Source organism: Centroberyx affinis, unplaced genomic scaffold (assembly GCF_046629955.1).
Source record: "Centroberyx affinis isolate AG114_WGS23_722 - 3 ecotype Tasmania unplaced genomic scaffold, CSIRO-AGI_Caff_v1 ptg003363l_1, whole genome shotgun sequence".
In the NCBI taxonomy this organism is placed as follows: Eukaryota; Metazoa; Chordata; class Actinopteri; order Beryciformes; family Berycidae; genus Centroberyx; species Centroberyx affinis.
Genome location: NW_027281356.1, coordinates 70,207 through 82,083, shown reverse-complemented (window position 1 = coordinate 82,083; position 11,877 = coordinate 70,207). Strand labels below are relative to the sequence as shown.

Below are 11,877 nucleotides of genomic sequence, written 5' to 3'. Positions count from 1 at the left end.
CATTTCAGTCACAGCCCCCCACCCACAACACACACACACACACACATATAATCCCCCCACACCCCTAAATAGGAGGCTTTTATTGGCCAGTGCCACATTTCACTTAATCATTTCAGCAGTTGTTTGGGCATAAAATGTAGCTCACTGCTTGTGTTGTTTCGTTTACAGCCTTTTCTTTAGCTAATTTTTTACCAAGGACACCAATCATGGAGGTCAATGTATCTTAATAAGACAAGTAAATCCCTATCAGTCATATTGAGCCAAGTCATAAAATATACTAACCTTGAGACCTTGTTGATAATATATCAGGTGAAAAGTTATTTCCAAAAGTCAGGAGCAGCATAATAAAATATGATCAATTGCTTTTCTCATTTTTTAATTGCAAAGAGAAATCAATAACTGGACCACAAGTACAAGTTATTACAAATCAAGTTGTGAAATATTAAAACTGTAACAGATTCAGAGTCAGAATGATTCTGCGAAAAATGTCTCTCTACAAAATCATTATATGCAACAGGGAAAATTGTATCATCTCTTTGAGAGCGCATCACTTTCAGTCTTCCACACATAAATGCAGATAAATCAGTAATATAAAGAGGAGGCACATAAGCTGCATTATAACTCCTTCACTGCCATCACTGCTTACTCACTTACTTACTAACTTTCATTAGCAGTGCAGTGATGAAATGTTTCATATTTTCTGCATTTACCATGTTAAGTAATATCACATATCATAGAGAATATCCTTCCATAATCTTTACATGAACCAGAAATGTTGGTAAAAAAAAAATCCATTAGCAGCGTATTCTCATTATTCTCATACGGTGTAACAGCTGAAATGTTTGGGACGTATTTTTAAAATGTGAAATATTAAAAATCAACATTCAACAATGTCATTCATGATTTTCATCCATGAAAACACAGCTACATGACATGATCTAAACATCTAAACCATAGGAGTGCTATATTGCATAATGTTGAGTCCCAGGCAGCAGTCCCAGGACCGCCAAGGCCGGCAGTTTCCGCTCCTCAGCCTCACTGCGAGAAGCGCTGAAAGAAACAACAAGGCACAAAATGGAGGACAAAAAAGTGAAACCGCGACCGGCCGCTTTCTGCCCCCCCGCACCACACAACTTGTTTGAATCGCAGAGATAACAGATAGTTTAACTGTTCGCACGAGGACAACAGTGTGGATGTCAACAAAGGTGCAGGGGTTGACCAAAACAAAAGGGGCCATTTAGCCGAGGGGAGCGAGGCATGCTGGGTAATTAAAGGGGGGGACAGATGAGGGAGCGTTATATGGTTAGATTTCCCGGACAACACCGCACATTGTCTGCGAGGAACAAAGCCATTCTTGTGTCAGAGTGCAAGCCTGGGGGATTGTGGGAGTGTGGAGGGGGGGGGGGGCACTCATATCTGTCTATCTTGGGGAAAAATGTACTTTTCACTATTTAAAAGGCTGTAAACAATCGTCACACAAATATCCCACTGTACAAACAACAAGTGTCTCTCTTCAAAGCTAATACATGGGTTTTGGATGGTAACATAAATCATAGATAAGCTACAACTAGTCTCAGATCAGTGATGCATTCATGCTTCCTTTAAGGTGAATATGATGCCATCGCTCATCTCACATAAGCAGTGATTAAGGCTGAATAGATACTTTGGTCAAAATGGGCCTTGTGTGAGACAATGGGGAAACCGGGTATGTAAATCACTACCAAAAAAAAAGAATCAGCGCTAGGTGTAACAATGTCTTGTTTTGTAACACCTGCAAAAGCTGAAAAGTGGTGAAAACTGCTGTAACTCGAGGACCAACAGTGACATCTAATGGGAGACTTGTACGGTTCATTGAAGCACGAGGAACAGTCTGCATTGGTTTTCATTCCAACCAAACACTACAGCAGCTCATTTCACTGATCAGCACACCTTCACCTTGGGACGAAAACCTTGATGGCACTAACCCTTGAGAACCAATAGGAAATGACTGTGCTCTGTGGTTACGTTTACCTTCAACTCTGGTGACCCGGGTTCAATTCCCCAACTCGTGACAAGAAGTTTTTTGACAACAAGTTTTCATCTTTAGCTCAAGTTTTGGCAATTTAACCATGACCAAAGCCTTTCCCTAACGTTAACCAAATTGTTTTTAGTTGACTAATCTTAACCCAGTGAGCATTTTTCCGTTGAAAAGACGTTAAAAAAATGACTATGGTCACCGGTGAAAAGACGTTCAAAACAGGTTTGAAAGTGAAAGTTTTTTCACCGACTATTTGAAGACGTTGATTGAACGTTTACATTTAGACCATATTTACACCGGGACATTACACCGGTGAAATATGGTCTAAATGTGAACGTTCAACATTCAAAGACAGGAAAAATAAAGGGAGAGAGAGAGATGGGGGGCGACATGCAACAAAAGTCCACTGCTGGATTCGAACCGCAGACATTACGGTTATGAGGTATGTGTCTTAACCAGCAGACTACCAGAGCACACTACATTTTGCATTAAATATTTTAGTATATAACCCTTAGTATATACCCACTTAACTATGTCAGTGTCAGTTGTAGTCGAAGCTGTACCACCTCAGTACTTGCACATGCGCGTTACAGCAGTAAGCGCAATTTCTTATTTTACATTAATGTATAGAAGTGCTCCCATTATGATGTCCTGGCAGCTTCTTGTTGGCAGCACACAGCCTGTATAGTTCCATATTTATGACATTTTAAATGAAACATTAAATGCGTTGAAATTATGTCTTCATGTAGACCACATTTCACCTACCAGTGCAATATGACTTTGGAGAAATACCTTCACGCTAATCAATATCGTCTCTCTTTCGAGCTACAACTGAACAAATTATCAAATGATTAAACAAATTTGTGTTTTGTGACACGATGATGTTGTAACCACATGTTAGCTGGTTGAAAAGAGGGTGAAAAGAGGTCTTAGACGTTCAGACAGAAAATCACCCAGTTTTCAACTAGAAATCAACGTTGAAATCCCGGTTGGTGCTCACTGGGAACCGTTAGCTAACCTTTTAATGTGACACAAGTGAAAATAGTCCAATTCCTGCTATTGTCACATACAAGAAATACAGTCTTCATATTATTTGTGTCTACAACACATAATCTGCCTTCCAGAGTTTGTGTTCATTTCATGAAATTTTATGAGACTGTGTTGAGGTCTCTGCAAGTAAAACTACACTCACTCCACCTTTTCTTGGAGAGGTGAGACTTTCTGATGGAGGTGTCACAGCCGCTCAGATTATTTTACCTGCGCAACAAATGCAGCCAAGGCGGCCAACACGGCCAGCAGCGCCACGCTGCCCAGCCTGCCCAGGTTGACCCGTCTGAGGATGAAGAATCGAGCCCAGCCCAGCTTGCTGGCGGTGTGGGGGGGGTAGCGCATGCTGTTGACCCCCTCCATGTTCAGCTTCTTGATCAGGCAGCTGCGCAGGTGGCTGAGCCGGTCGAAGCTGTGGCGGCCGTGGTAGCAGCCCGTACCGCTGTTCCCTACAGAGTACAGAGGGGGGTAGTCAGTCACGGCTGGAGGCACAACACAAACACCGTTAAAGGAATAGTTCACCCAAAAATGAAAATTCTGTCATCATCAAACACAGGTGAAGTTTGTCCATATAACACACAGGGAGGCTGCCAGCACAACTCCATAGCAGCCTTCTCCAAAACAACTGAAGTCAGTGGGGACCAGTTCTTCAGAGTTCCAAAAAGACCTACAGTATATTTACACCATCATTTAGTGCAAATCTTAACTACAGTTGATTGATTTGCAACAAATAATGGTGTATAGGTCTTTCTATTCACAGTGTGATTGTTTGGCTGTTTCTGTTTTGGAACTCTAAAGAACAGGTCCCCATTGACTTCAGTTGTTTTGGAGAAGGCTGCTACCAATTTTTGGGTGAACTATTCCTTTAAACAATACTATGAAGCTACTGTAATGTTATAAACGCACTGAGCTATTATGTTTATACCTCATGTAAAATGTCATGGCTTTTCCATTAGGTTCCATAACTAAGTCAGAGTGCTTCCATTGGCTTAAAATTGTTCTTCCCTCCTGGTTTGTTAATGTTTTTCTAAAGCTGAAAACCAACATCTAAGTTTGGCTGAAAACATCTAACATCTAATGCAACAAATGTGTGGAACAAGTTGGATATTCTGGCATATTCATGTCAAGTGACCCTAAAATTCCCTGATATTCCCTGACGTCCCTTGAGAATTAGTCAAATTCCCTGACATACCCTGTATGGGATAAACCTCTCCGAACTCCAGGACATTCCAGAAATTCCATGAGCAGTGGGGAAACCCTGATTTTCCTGCAAATAAAAGGTGTAGGTAGGTTTACCCTCCACTAAATCCCTGCTATACACTCACCAACTCCTCCAAAGGGCAGGGTGTTGACGGTAAAGTGGACCAGGCAGTCATTAGCCAGCAGACCTCCACTGGACGTCTCGGCTATCACTCTTCTGATCAGCTAGTGGTGGGACAGGAAGAAGTACATTAGATACTGCAACTCCAGGTCTGAGAAAAGAGAAGATCCCTGAATAAGAGGTGTGGTTTTACCTTGTTGTCAGGGGAGAAGACGTAGATGACCAGCGGCTTCTCTCTCTCGTTGATGAACTGGATGGCCTCGTCCACGCCGCTCACCGCGATGATGGGCAGCACCGGGCCGAAGATCTCCTCCTGCATCACCTTCGACTCGGCCGTCACGTCCTTCAGCACGGTGGGCGCTGGCAGGAGACAGGGGAGAGGAAGGTACATCACTCAAAGTATTGTAAAATCACGACATTGTGCGCCGCGGTTACGCGTCATCAGATTACTTAACCGATGGCTCAAACACAGCACATACCTATATAGCACTGGGATTCATCGCTGTCTCCGCCAATGACTACTGTGCTCCCCTCCATGAGAGCCATGACCCTCTTAAAGTGGCGCTGGTTGATAATTCGTCCGTAGTCCTCGAAGCTCTTTGGATTATCTGTGTAAAATTCCTACAGTGTCGTGGAAAAACGATATATGATATTCAGATGACTTGAATTTGGAGTCCCTAAATTTTGTCCAAGGAACCCCCATATGGGAGGATTTTTGTCATTGATAGTAGTATTTAATTGTACTGTACATGGGGGGGGGAATAGTGGTGAGACTGTAACCTAGGATTAGAATAGTCATCCTTAAACATTCTCTAAATAGGATGATCTCTAGCAAATTAAATTATAGTGAAATTGAATTACTCCTTATTTGCCTGGAATCCCCTCAAATAAACCTTTGGATTCCTTGGACTCCACTTTAGATTGATATAAAGAGAGCATGATGTTGTGTTCAAATCGCATTAATTTAATTGCAAACTGACCTTGATGCTTTTGCTGATCTCCTCCACCACTCGGCCCTGGATGCCGGGTTCGCACAGGATGTAGTCTGGAGCGATGCATGTCTGACCGCAGTTGACGAATTTCCCCCATGTGATACGACTGCAGACAAGCAAGTGTGGGTCATAAAATCAAAATAATTCGATTGAATCACTTTAATAAACTTTGGGCATGGAAAAAAATGGCAAAAGCCTTGCATCTTAAACCGTAAGTTTAGAGACCAGGGGCCGGATTCACAAAATCCTCTTAAGAAAAAAACATCTCCTCAAGTGCCATTTTTTTCTTAACTTTAGTCTTAAAAAAATAGGAAAAAATGCTATTCTCAAAAACAGTTCTTATATATTTTCTTAACTTTCTTCTTATGTTTCTTCCTAAGAAAAAACTTACGAATAAATGGTATTCTTGAAATGAAAGTTCTCAAATTTGTTCTTGATTTTTTTCTTAACTTTACTGTAACCAGAATTAATTCAGGCCCTATTTTGAGAAGTTCTTAAGTTGGAAAATTAAAGAAATTCGTAAGAAATGAGACTGTTACTAAGAAAATATTGAGGAATTGCACTTAGAGCCTTCTTAAGAACTTCCTAAAATTTCCTCTTATGTCATTTCTTAAGATCTATCTTATGAACACAATGGTGAATCCGGCCCCTGATCCCATTCACTTCAATTGAATGGAGAACACTAACAATGCTAGTGCCTCTGGTATGTACAGTGTATGTATAGTGTTTTATAGTAAAACTCACCGACACGCGACGGCGAGGTCACAGTTCTTGTCGATGTAGCAGGGGCTCTTCCCTCCCAGCTCCAGGGTGACGGGGGTGAGGTGGCGAGCTGCAGCCTCCATCACCAGCCTGCCCACTGCGCTGCTCCCTGTGTAGAAGACGTGGTCGAACCTGTGCTTCAACAGCTCCTGGGTCTCTGACACGCCGCCTGTTACCACCGGGTACAGGTCCTAGGGAGGGTAGGTGCCGTTATTAGAACTGGATTCCACACAGAATGTATACATGAGGGTGAACGCAGAGTTTAGGGCAGAAGCCTCACCTTGTCTAGATAGAGAGGGAGAAGTTCCTCCATGGCCTTGGCTGAGTGAGGGCTGACCTCAGACGGCTTTATTACCGCTGCATTACCTGAAAGATGAAAGAAAAGAGCCACAGATCAGACCATGGAGTGATTCCACAGTGGCTTATTACTGTATAACTCCACTGCAAATGCACTGGAAATATCACAATGTGACGTCACATCGTCTTTATGGACCCATAAATGTGTTTAGGGTGGATCTTTCCTTTAAATAAGCAGAGAGGGATTTTCTCAAAGGAGTTTCTTAAGTATTTTTCAAAAGAAAAAGGTAACACATCCCAGATAATAAGGCGAAAGAGTACTGACATTACAGCTAAATTAAACATTGCGAACACCTTCTGGCTTCACTAACTTCATCAAAGCATAGAAAATCACTTCAAGTCAGAATCCGCGTAACCTGAACACACACAAGTGCGATAATTAAATCCACACAGAATAAACTATGAAGTGAGCTGGGCGTAATTCACAGCAGCTGGTACTCTCCACGCTCTATAATTAATACATATCGGCAATGTTATTAAGTATACAGTATATATTAGTAAGTAGTCTCTCATTTTATTTTCATTGGTGGGATGTGCTACCTTTTTCTGAGTGGCTCCTATGAATTTTACACTTGTATCCACTGTTGGAGAACACCAACTATCTGTCCCCTATTGCAGTGGTTCTCAACCTTTTTCATATCAAGGACCCCTGATTTAGTCCACATTAGGGCCACGGACCCTTGATGAGATTTTGTTTTTCTGACCCAAATGTGAGAATATTTTTATTAGTTAGATATGATTTTGTCCAGAATTCCATGACTATCTGTATTGCAGGTAGAGAGATAACAGAGAAAACTAGAATAAAAACAGTCATTCTTCTACATTCTCTAATTGTGTTAACTTCTTGTAAATGAAATAATGGTGAAGTTTAACAATTCATTCATTTGCTGGGAACCCTCTGGAACCTCCAAAAGGAACCCATTACAGAGTCATTACACTGCAGTAGTCCATGTGTAATATGTCGTAATTTTTGTCATTTTGAACCACAACCCAATAACACCGGTACACCTATCTACCAATATACTGGACTATTAGGTACCAGCAGCAATAGCCCCAACCAGGGGCTGCAGGGTGACGGCCCAGGGGTAGTTCCAGGCCCCTATGATGAGCACCACTCCCAGGGGCTCCGGCTGGACGTACACCTCGTCCGATATGGTGAGGAGGTTCTTCTCCACCGGCCGGGGGGCCGCCCACTCTGCCAGCTTCTCCACCGCCAGGTTGATCTCATTCTCCAAGCCCAGAGTCTCAAACAGCTCCGTCCCGTGTTCACTCTGAAAAACACAAGGCATGACAAGACCTGACACCAGGTAAAGCTGGTTTGAGGATGACTATGTTTCCCATAAAAACTCTTGCTTGTTGCTACCTGCCCGCCTCCCTGTTTGTTTTGAAGAGCAAGAAGGACAACAGCAAATAACAGCCTGTAATAACAGCTAATATGCTTTCTGAGCAGGTAAGCTAACGTTGAAACTATGCAGTTATAATAGTGGAACTGGAATAAAATTGCAAAAACGTTTCCTGTTTTGTGCCCTGAAGCAATCCAGCAGATTTCCCCTCCAGATCCGACCCAGTGACAAATAATGTCAAATGTAGTGCAGAGGCCAGTAGAGGCTGCCAATCGTCTGAGTGATCTTGTGTATTTATGGTAATCATACTAATACCTCAACATTAATGTGGCATTGATTTATTCATGTTAAAATGATACACACAGAGGAAGAGAAAGAGTAGGACTGATGAAGTCCTATTGGTTGAAAGTACTAGGAGTTTAAATCCAGTGAGAAAATCTATTTTTCCACCTGCACTTCAAATTCACTTTTAAAGTAATAATCCATAACATTTTCATCTAAATAAATGTCTGTTTTGCCACTATCGTCGGTTGATATAACGCAATAGTGATTCAACCTGACTTTCCTTGTCTGGAACACAGCCTCTCTAAATTCCATGATATTCCATAAATTCCAGAACCAGCGGGAATTCTGTACAGCTGTGTGTCTTCTGACTGTAGCCCACCTTGTGCAGGTCCTTTTTGACGGCATCCGCGATGTCCTTGCGTCTCTCTGAGACAAAGCGGTGCAGGCTCTTCAGCTGGTGGATCCTGTATTCCAGGGGTTTGGTTTTTCCCGTCTGGAAGGACTTCCTCGCCCGCTGCACCACCAACTGCTCCCGAGACATCTTGGCTAGAGAGATAGGAAGAAGTGAGGGCCTACTCTATGAAGGCCTAGTGTCGCTCATTAGCTGTAACTTTCTAGCTGGTTTGGGATTTCAAGTAAATTACAGAGCCTGAGGTCATGTTAAAGTTGAGTGCAAATCAGACTCTGAGGAAGGGAGGGGCCTCCACAACTATTTCATGTCAAAATAGAGACACACTCAGCCAAGGACAGCCATTTGATGAAGTTTTGTTGTTTACTTGTTGTTTAAAACTTAGTGCAGAAGTACATACAGTCACCTTCGTCTACCCTGTAGAAGGGGAAATAACAGTGGACAGAGGGAAACCTATGATCAAATTGTCTTTCTACATCATCTTAAAGAGAAAGAAAATAAATGTCAATAACATAAATACATAAAGAGTTTAACACTGTGCAGTCATTGTCAGTCTGGCGGGACTCATACGTACTGCCTGGTATTAGGTAGGTGTTACTGATATGTGGTATTCTCTCTTGATTTTGAGAGAACGTTACGCCAAGCTCCATTCATAAATCTGTCGCATTGCTTATCGACAAAAGTAGCATACTTGGTGGCACAAAAGTTAAGACCGTTTAAGAACTGCTACAGTCTTTCGGTAAATCCGGCTTATAGATAAACACAAAGCAACAAGTTATGTAAATGTTTTAGAATTGTGTCACACTGTACGCCACCGCCCTCCACGGTGTTTTGGTCTTGGTGGAAGATTATTGTGGCGAATCAATTCGAAAATCGAAAATGTATCAAAATAAGTGCTGCTTGGTGTACTAGATACATGCCGAATTGAAGAGTGACTCCAAGGACTTGTAAATGGCCGTGTAGTGTTTTAGTTTTAATGGCGTGAGTTTGGCCATTCAGGAGTTAAAGGGGACCTATCAGGGCTAACGTTAGGAAGGTTACTGTGGCTGAGAACACAGCCTGCACCGCCATGGACCAGCCTTTTACATCCAAGGAAACAGAGAAACGTAACGCTTTGTGATACAAACAGCAACCTGAGCTGTTGTTCATTGCCAAATAAGCGACTAATAGCCGAGCCACTCTTATTAAAAAAACATTGATGAAAGTCCATCTTAGCTTAGCTTGGTTGCTAACGGCAGTGATGGCATTGCAAAGCTTTGCAAACTGTCTAACCTAATATACTGACGTAAAGTATGTAACTTAATATATAATAAACCGATAATGTAATTTAAGTTGTTTATGATTACCTTATAGAGTCAGCCGCCCGCTTTAATCAATTTTAGCCGTCATGCGAAGTTGTAACGATGTAATAACGTTAACAGTTACTTCACTATTCAATACGTATGGCTCTTGTTACATCCCCCCGCCCCATTACGGAAGCAACAAGGTGATTGGTCTGTTGATGTGTCAATCTAGTAAAACACCAATCAGCTACAGAGCTCACATTCCGCTGTGAGCAACAACAACAGTCGGCCTATGGAAGTTGATCATTTGTGCAGATACTCAATATCTTCAGATCTGACCATTGTCACGCAAGTGCTGAATTGTATTCCCTGCAGCCTGGAATCGGTTTTCAGTTGTGTCCTGACTCATTAACAAAGAAGAGAGAGAGAAAGAATGTCTTTGTGTCTGGCTGCTTCAAGCTATAATTATCCATGGCAATAATCAATCTAATTGGTCGAAGACTCATAAAGCGGTCTTTACTAGGATTATGGTTACCATGGTAATGTGTCGAGGTAGGCCTACATTATCGCAGTACAGAGCGCCCTCTAGGGGGTTATGGCTTTTATATCATTGCTGTCACAAAATGTTATTAACTCCAGTATAGAATCAATTGAGTGGTAAAATAATGAAGTTACCTAGTAAAAGCCCATTGACACCACCGTCAGACAGACGGTGATTTAAATTTTAAATCAGTGGTTCTCAACGTAGGGTCCGGGGACCACCAGGGGTCCTTGAGGGGATTCCAGGAGGTCCCCAGCAAATCGATGAATTGTTAAACTTCACCATTATTTCATTTACAAGAACTTCACACAATTAGAAAATGTAGAAGAATGACTATTTTGATCATGTTTCACTGTTATCTCTCTACCTACAACACAAAGAGTCATTGAATTCTGGACAAAATCATCTCTAACAATAAAAAATATTCTCAGATTTGGGTCCAAGAGACAACATCTCATCAAATGGGGGGGTCCGTGGCCCTAACTAAATTAGGGTCCTTGATATGAAAAAGGTTGAGAATCACTGTTTTAAATAAATGTGCGTATATATTATCAGCCAATAGTTAATGATCATCTTCTACCTTTAATACTGATGATAAAGTTGGATAAGGTGTTTTAAGAGTATTTGATCAAAAGTCAACATATGTGTAATGAATCAGAAAGGAAGATTGTGAGGCACTAAATCTGTTTTGTCCCGGTTCTTCAAGAATCAATGAAATCCCTCCAGCTTTAAAAGGATAAAAAAAAAAAAAAAAGACAACAGGGCAACATCTTGCACGTTTTCTTTTTAATAACAAAGACTGCATTGGAGTTCCATAAAGAACGAAGAGAGATACCCTCGGTGAGAGACACAAGTAGAACATCAACATTTCTCACTGAAAAAAAAGAAAAAAAAAAATCGGTGCGTGGAAAAGTGTTGCATTTTCAGGGTTTTCAGTTCAGACGGGGGGAGGAGAGGAGAGGAGAGGAGAGGGGAGGGGGGGGGATTCTTCAAAAATGCATCGAGATCAAGCTGGAGAGGCGCAAAAACAGGGTACATACATTCAAGATCCTACAGGTTCTACTAAGTAAAATGTGTACTTGGTACCCATGCTTTATCTAAAAAAAAAAAAAAAAACAGTCCATCTTTAGTTCCTCTACTGTCCATGAACGAAAATGGTACCGAGGGAGCGTGGCCTAAAATCTACGGCGTTGGGGTTTTGGTAAAATTTCCTTTTTTTTTTTTTTTTTTTTTTTTTAAATCCCTCCCTCTCCATTCTTGTGTGCAGTAAAAGGCTTTGTGTGGTGCAGAGTGCGCATGACAAGGACAAGGGGGGGGGGGAGCGCAGAAACCGTTCACAGGGGAACCCAGATATGTCTAGAAAAAGAACAGTACATCATCAGAGAACGGGCCCGGCGGCCACCGGCGGCCCGTTAAATGCATTTATACACAGGAAAAAAAAAAAAAAAATCTATTCACACCTATACAGAGGAGTATGTCCGCTTTCGTAAGAAGGCACCTCCTTTTTTCCCCCCCTCATC

The 11,877-nt window shown here is 41.8% G+C and overlaps 1 protein-coding gene across 1 annotated transcript; it reads right to left on the bottom strand.

The window, feature by feature from the left end:
- Window positions 1-384: 384 nt before the first annotated feature.
- On the bottom strand, window positions 385-10,005 carry LOC139660689 (aldehyde dehydrogenase family 3 member A2-like). The gene is made up of 11 exons (XM_071538888.1): window positions 9,880-10,005; window positions 8,504-8,670; window positions 7,536-7,767; window positions 6,420-6,505; window positions 6,122-6,330; window positions 5,366-5,483; window positions 4,865-5,006; window positions 4,579-4,745; window positions 4,390-4,489; window positions 3,275-3,513; window positions 385-1,050 (listed from the first exon to the last, which is right to left on the bottom strand). Exons 2-11 carry the CDS (start codon window positions 8,663-8,665, stop codon window positions 1,036-1,038), a joined length of 1,470 nt encoding a protein of 489 aa, XP_071394989.1. The 5' UTR covers window positions 8,666-8,670; window positions 9,880-10,005; the 3' UTR covers window positions 385-1,035.
- Between the last annotated feature and the right edge of the window lie 1,872 nt (window positions 10,006-11,877).

Coding starts and splice junctions, on each gene's coding strand:
- LOC139660689 (XM_071538888.1), bottom strand. CDS start 8,665: ATGTCTCGGGAGCAGTTGGTGGTGCAGCGGGCGAGGAAGTCCTTCCAG. Junction 4,490..4,578: donor TCTTCTCCCCTGACAACAAG/GTAAAACCACAC, acceptor TCCCACCACTAG/CTGATCAGAAGAGTGATAGC. Junction 3,514..4,389: donor CCTGCCCTTTGGAGGAGTTG/GTGAGTGTATAG, acceptor TGTACTCTGTAG/GGAACAGCGGTACGGGCTGC.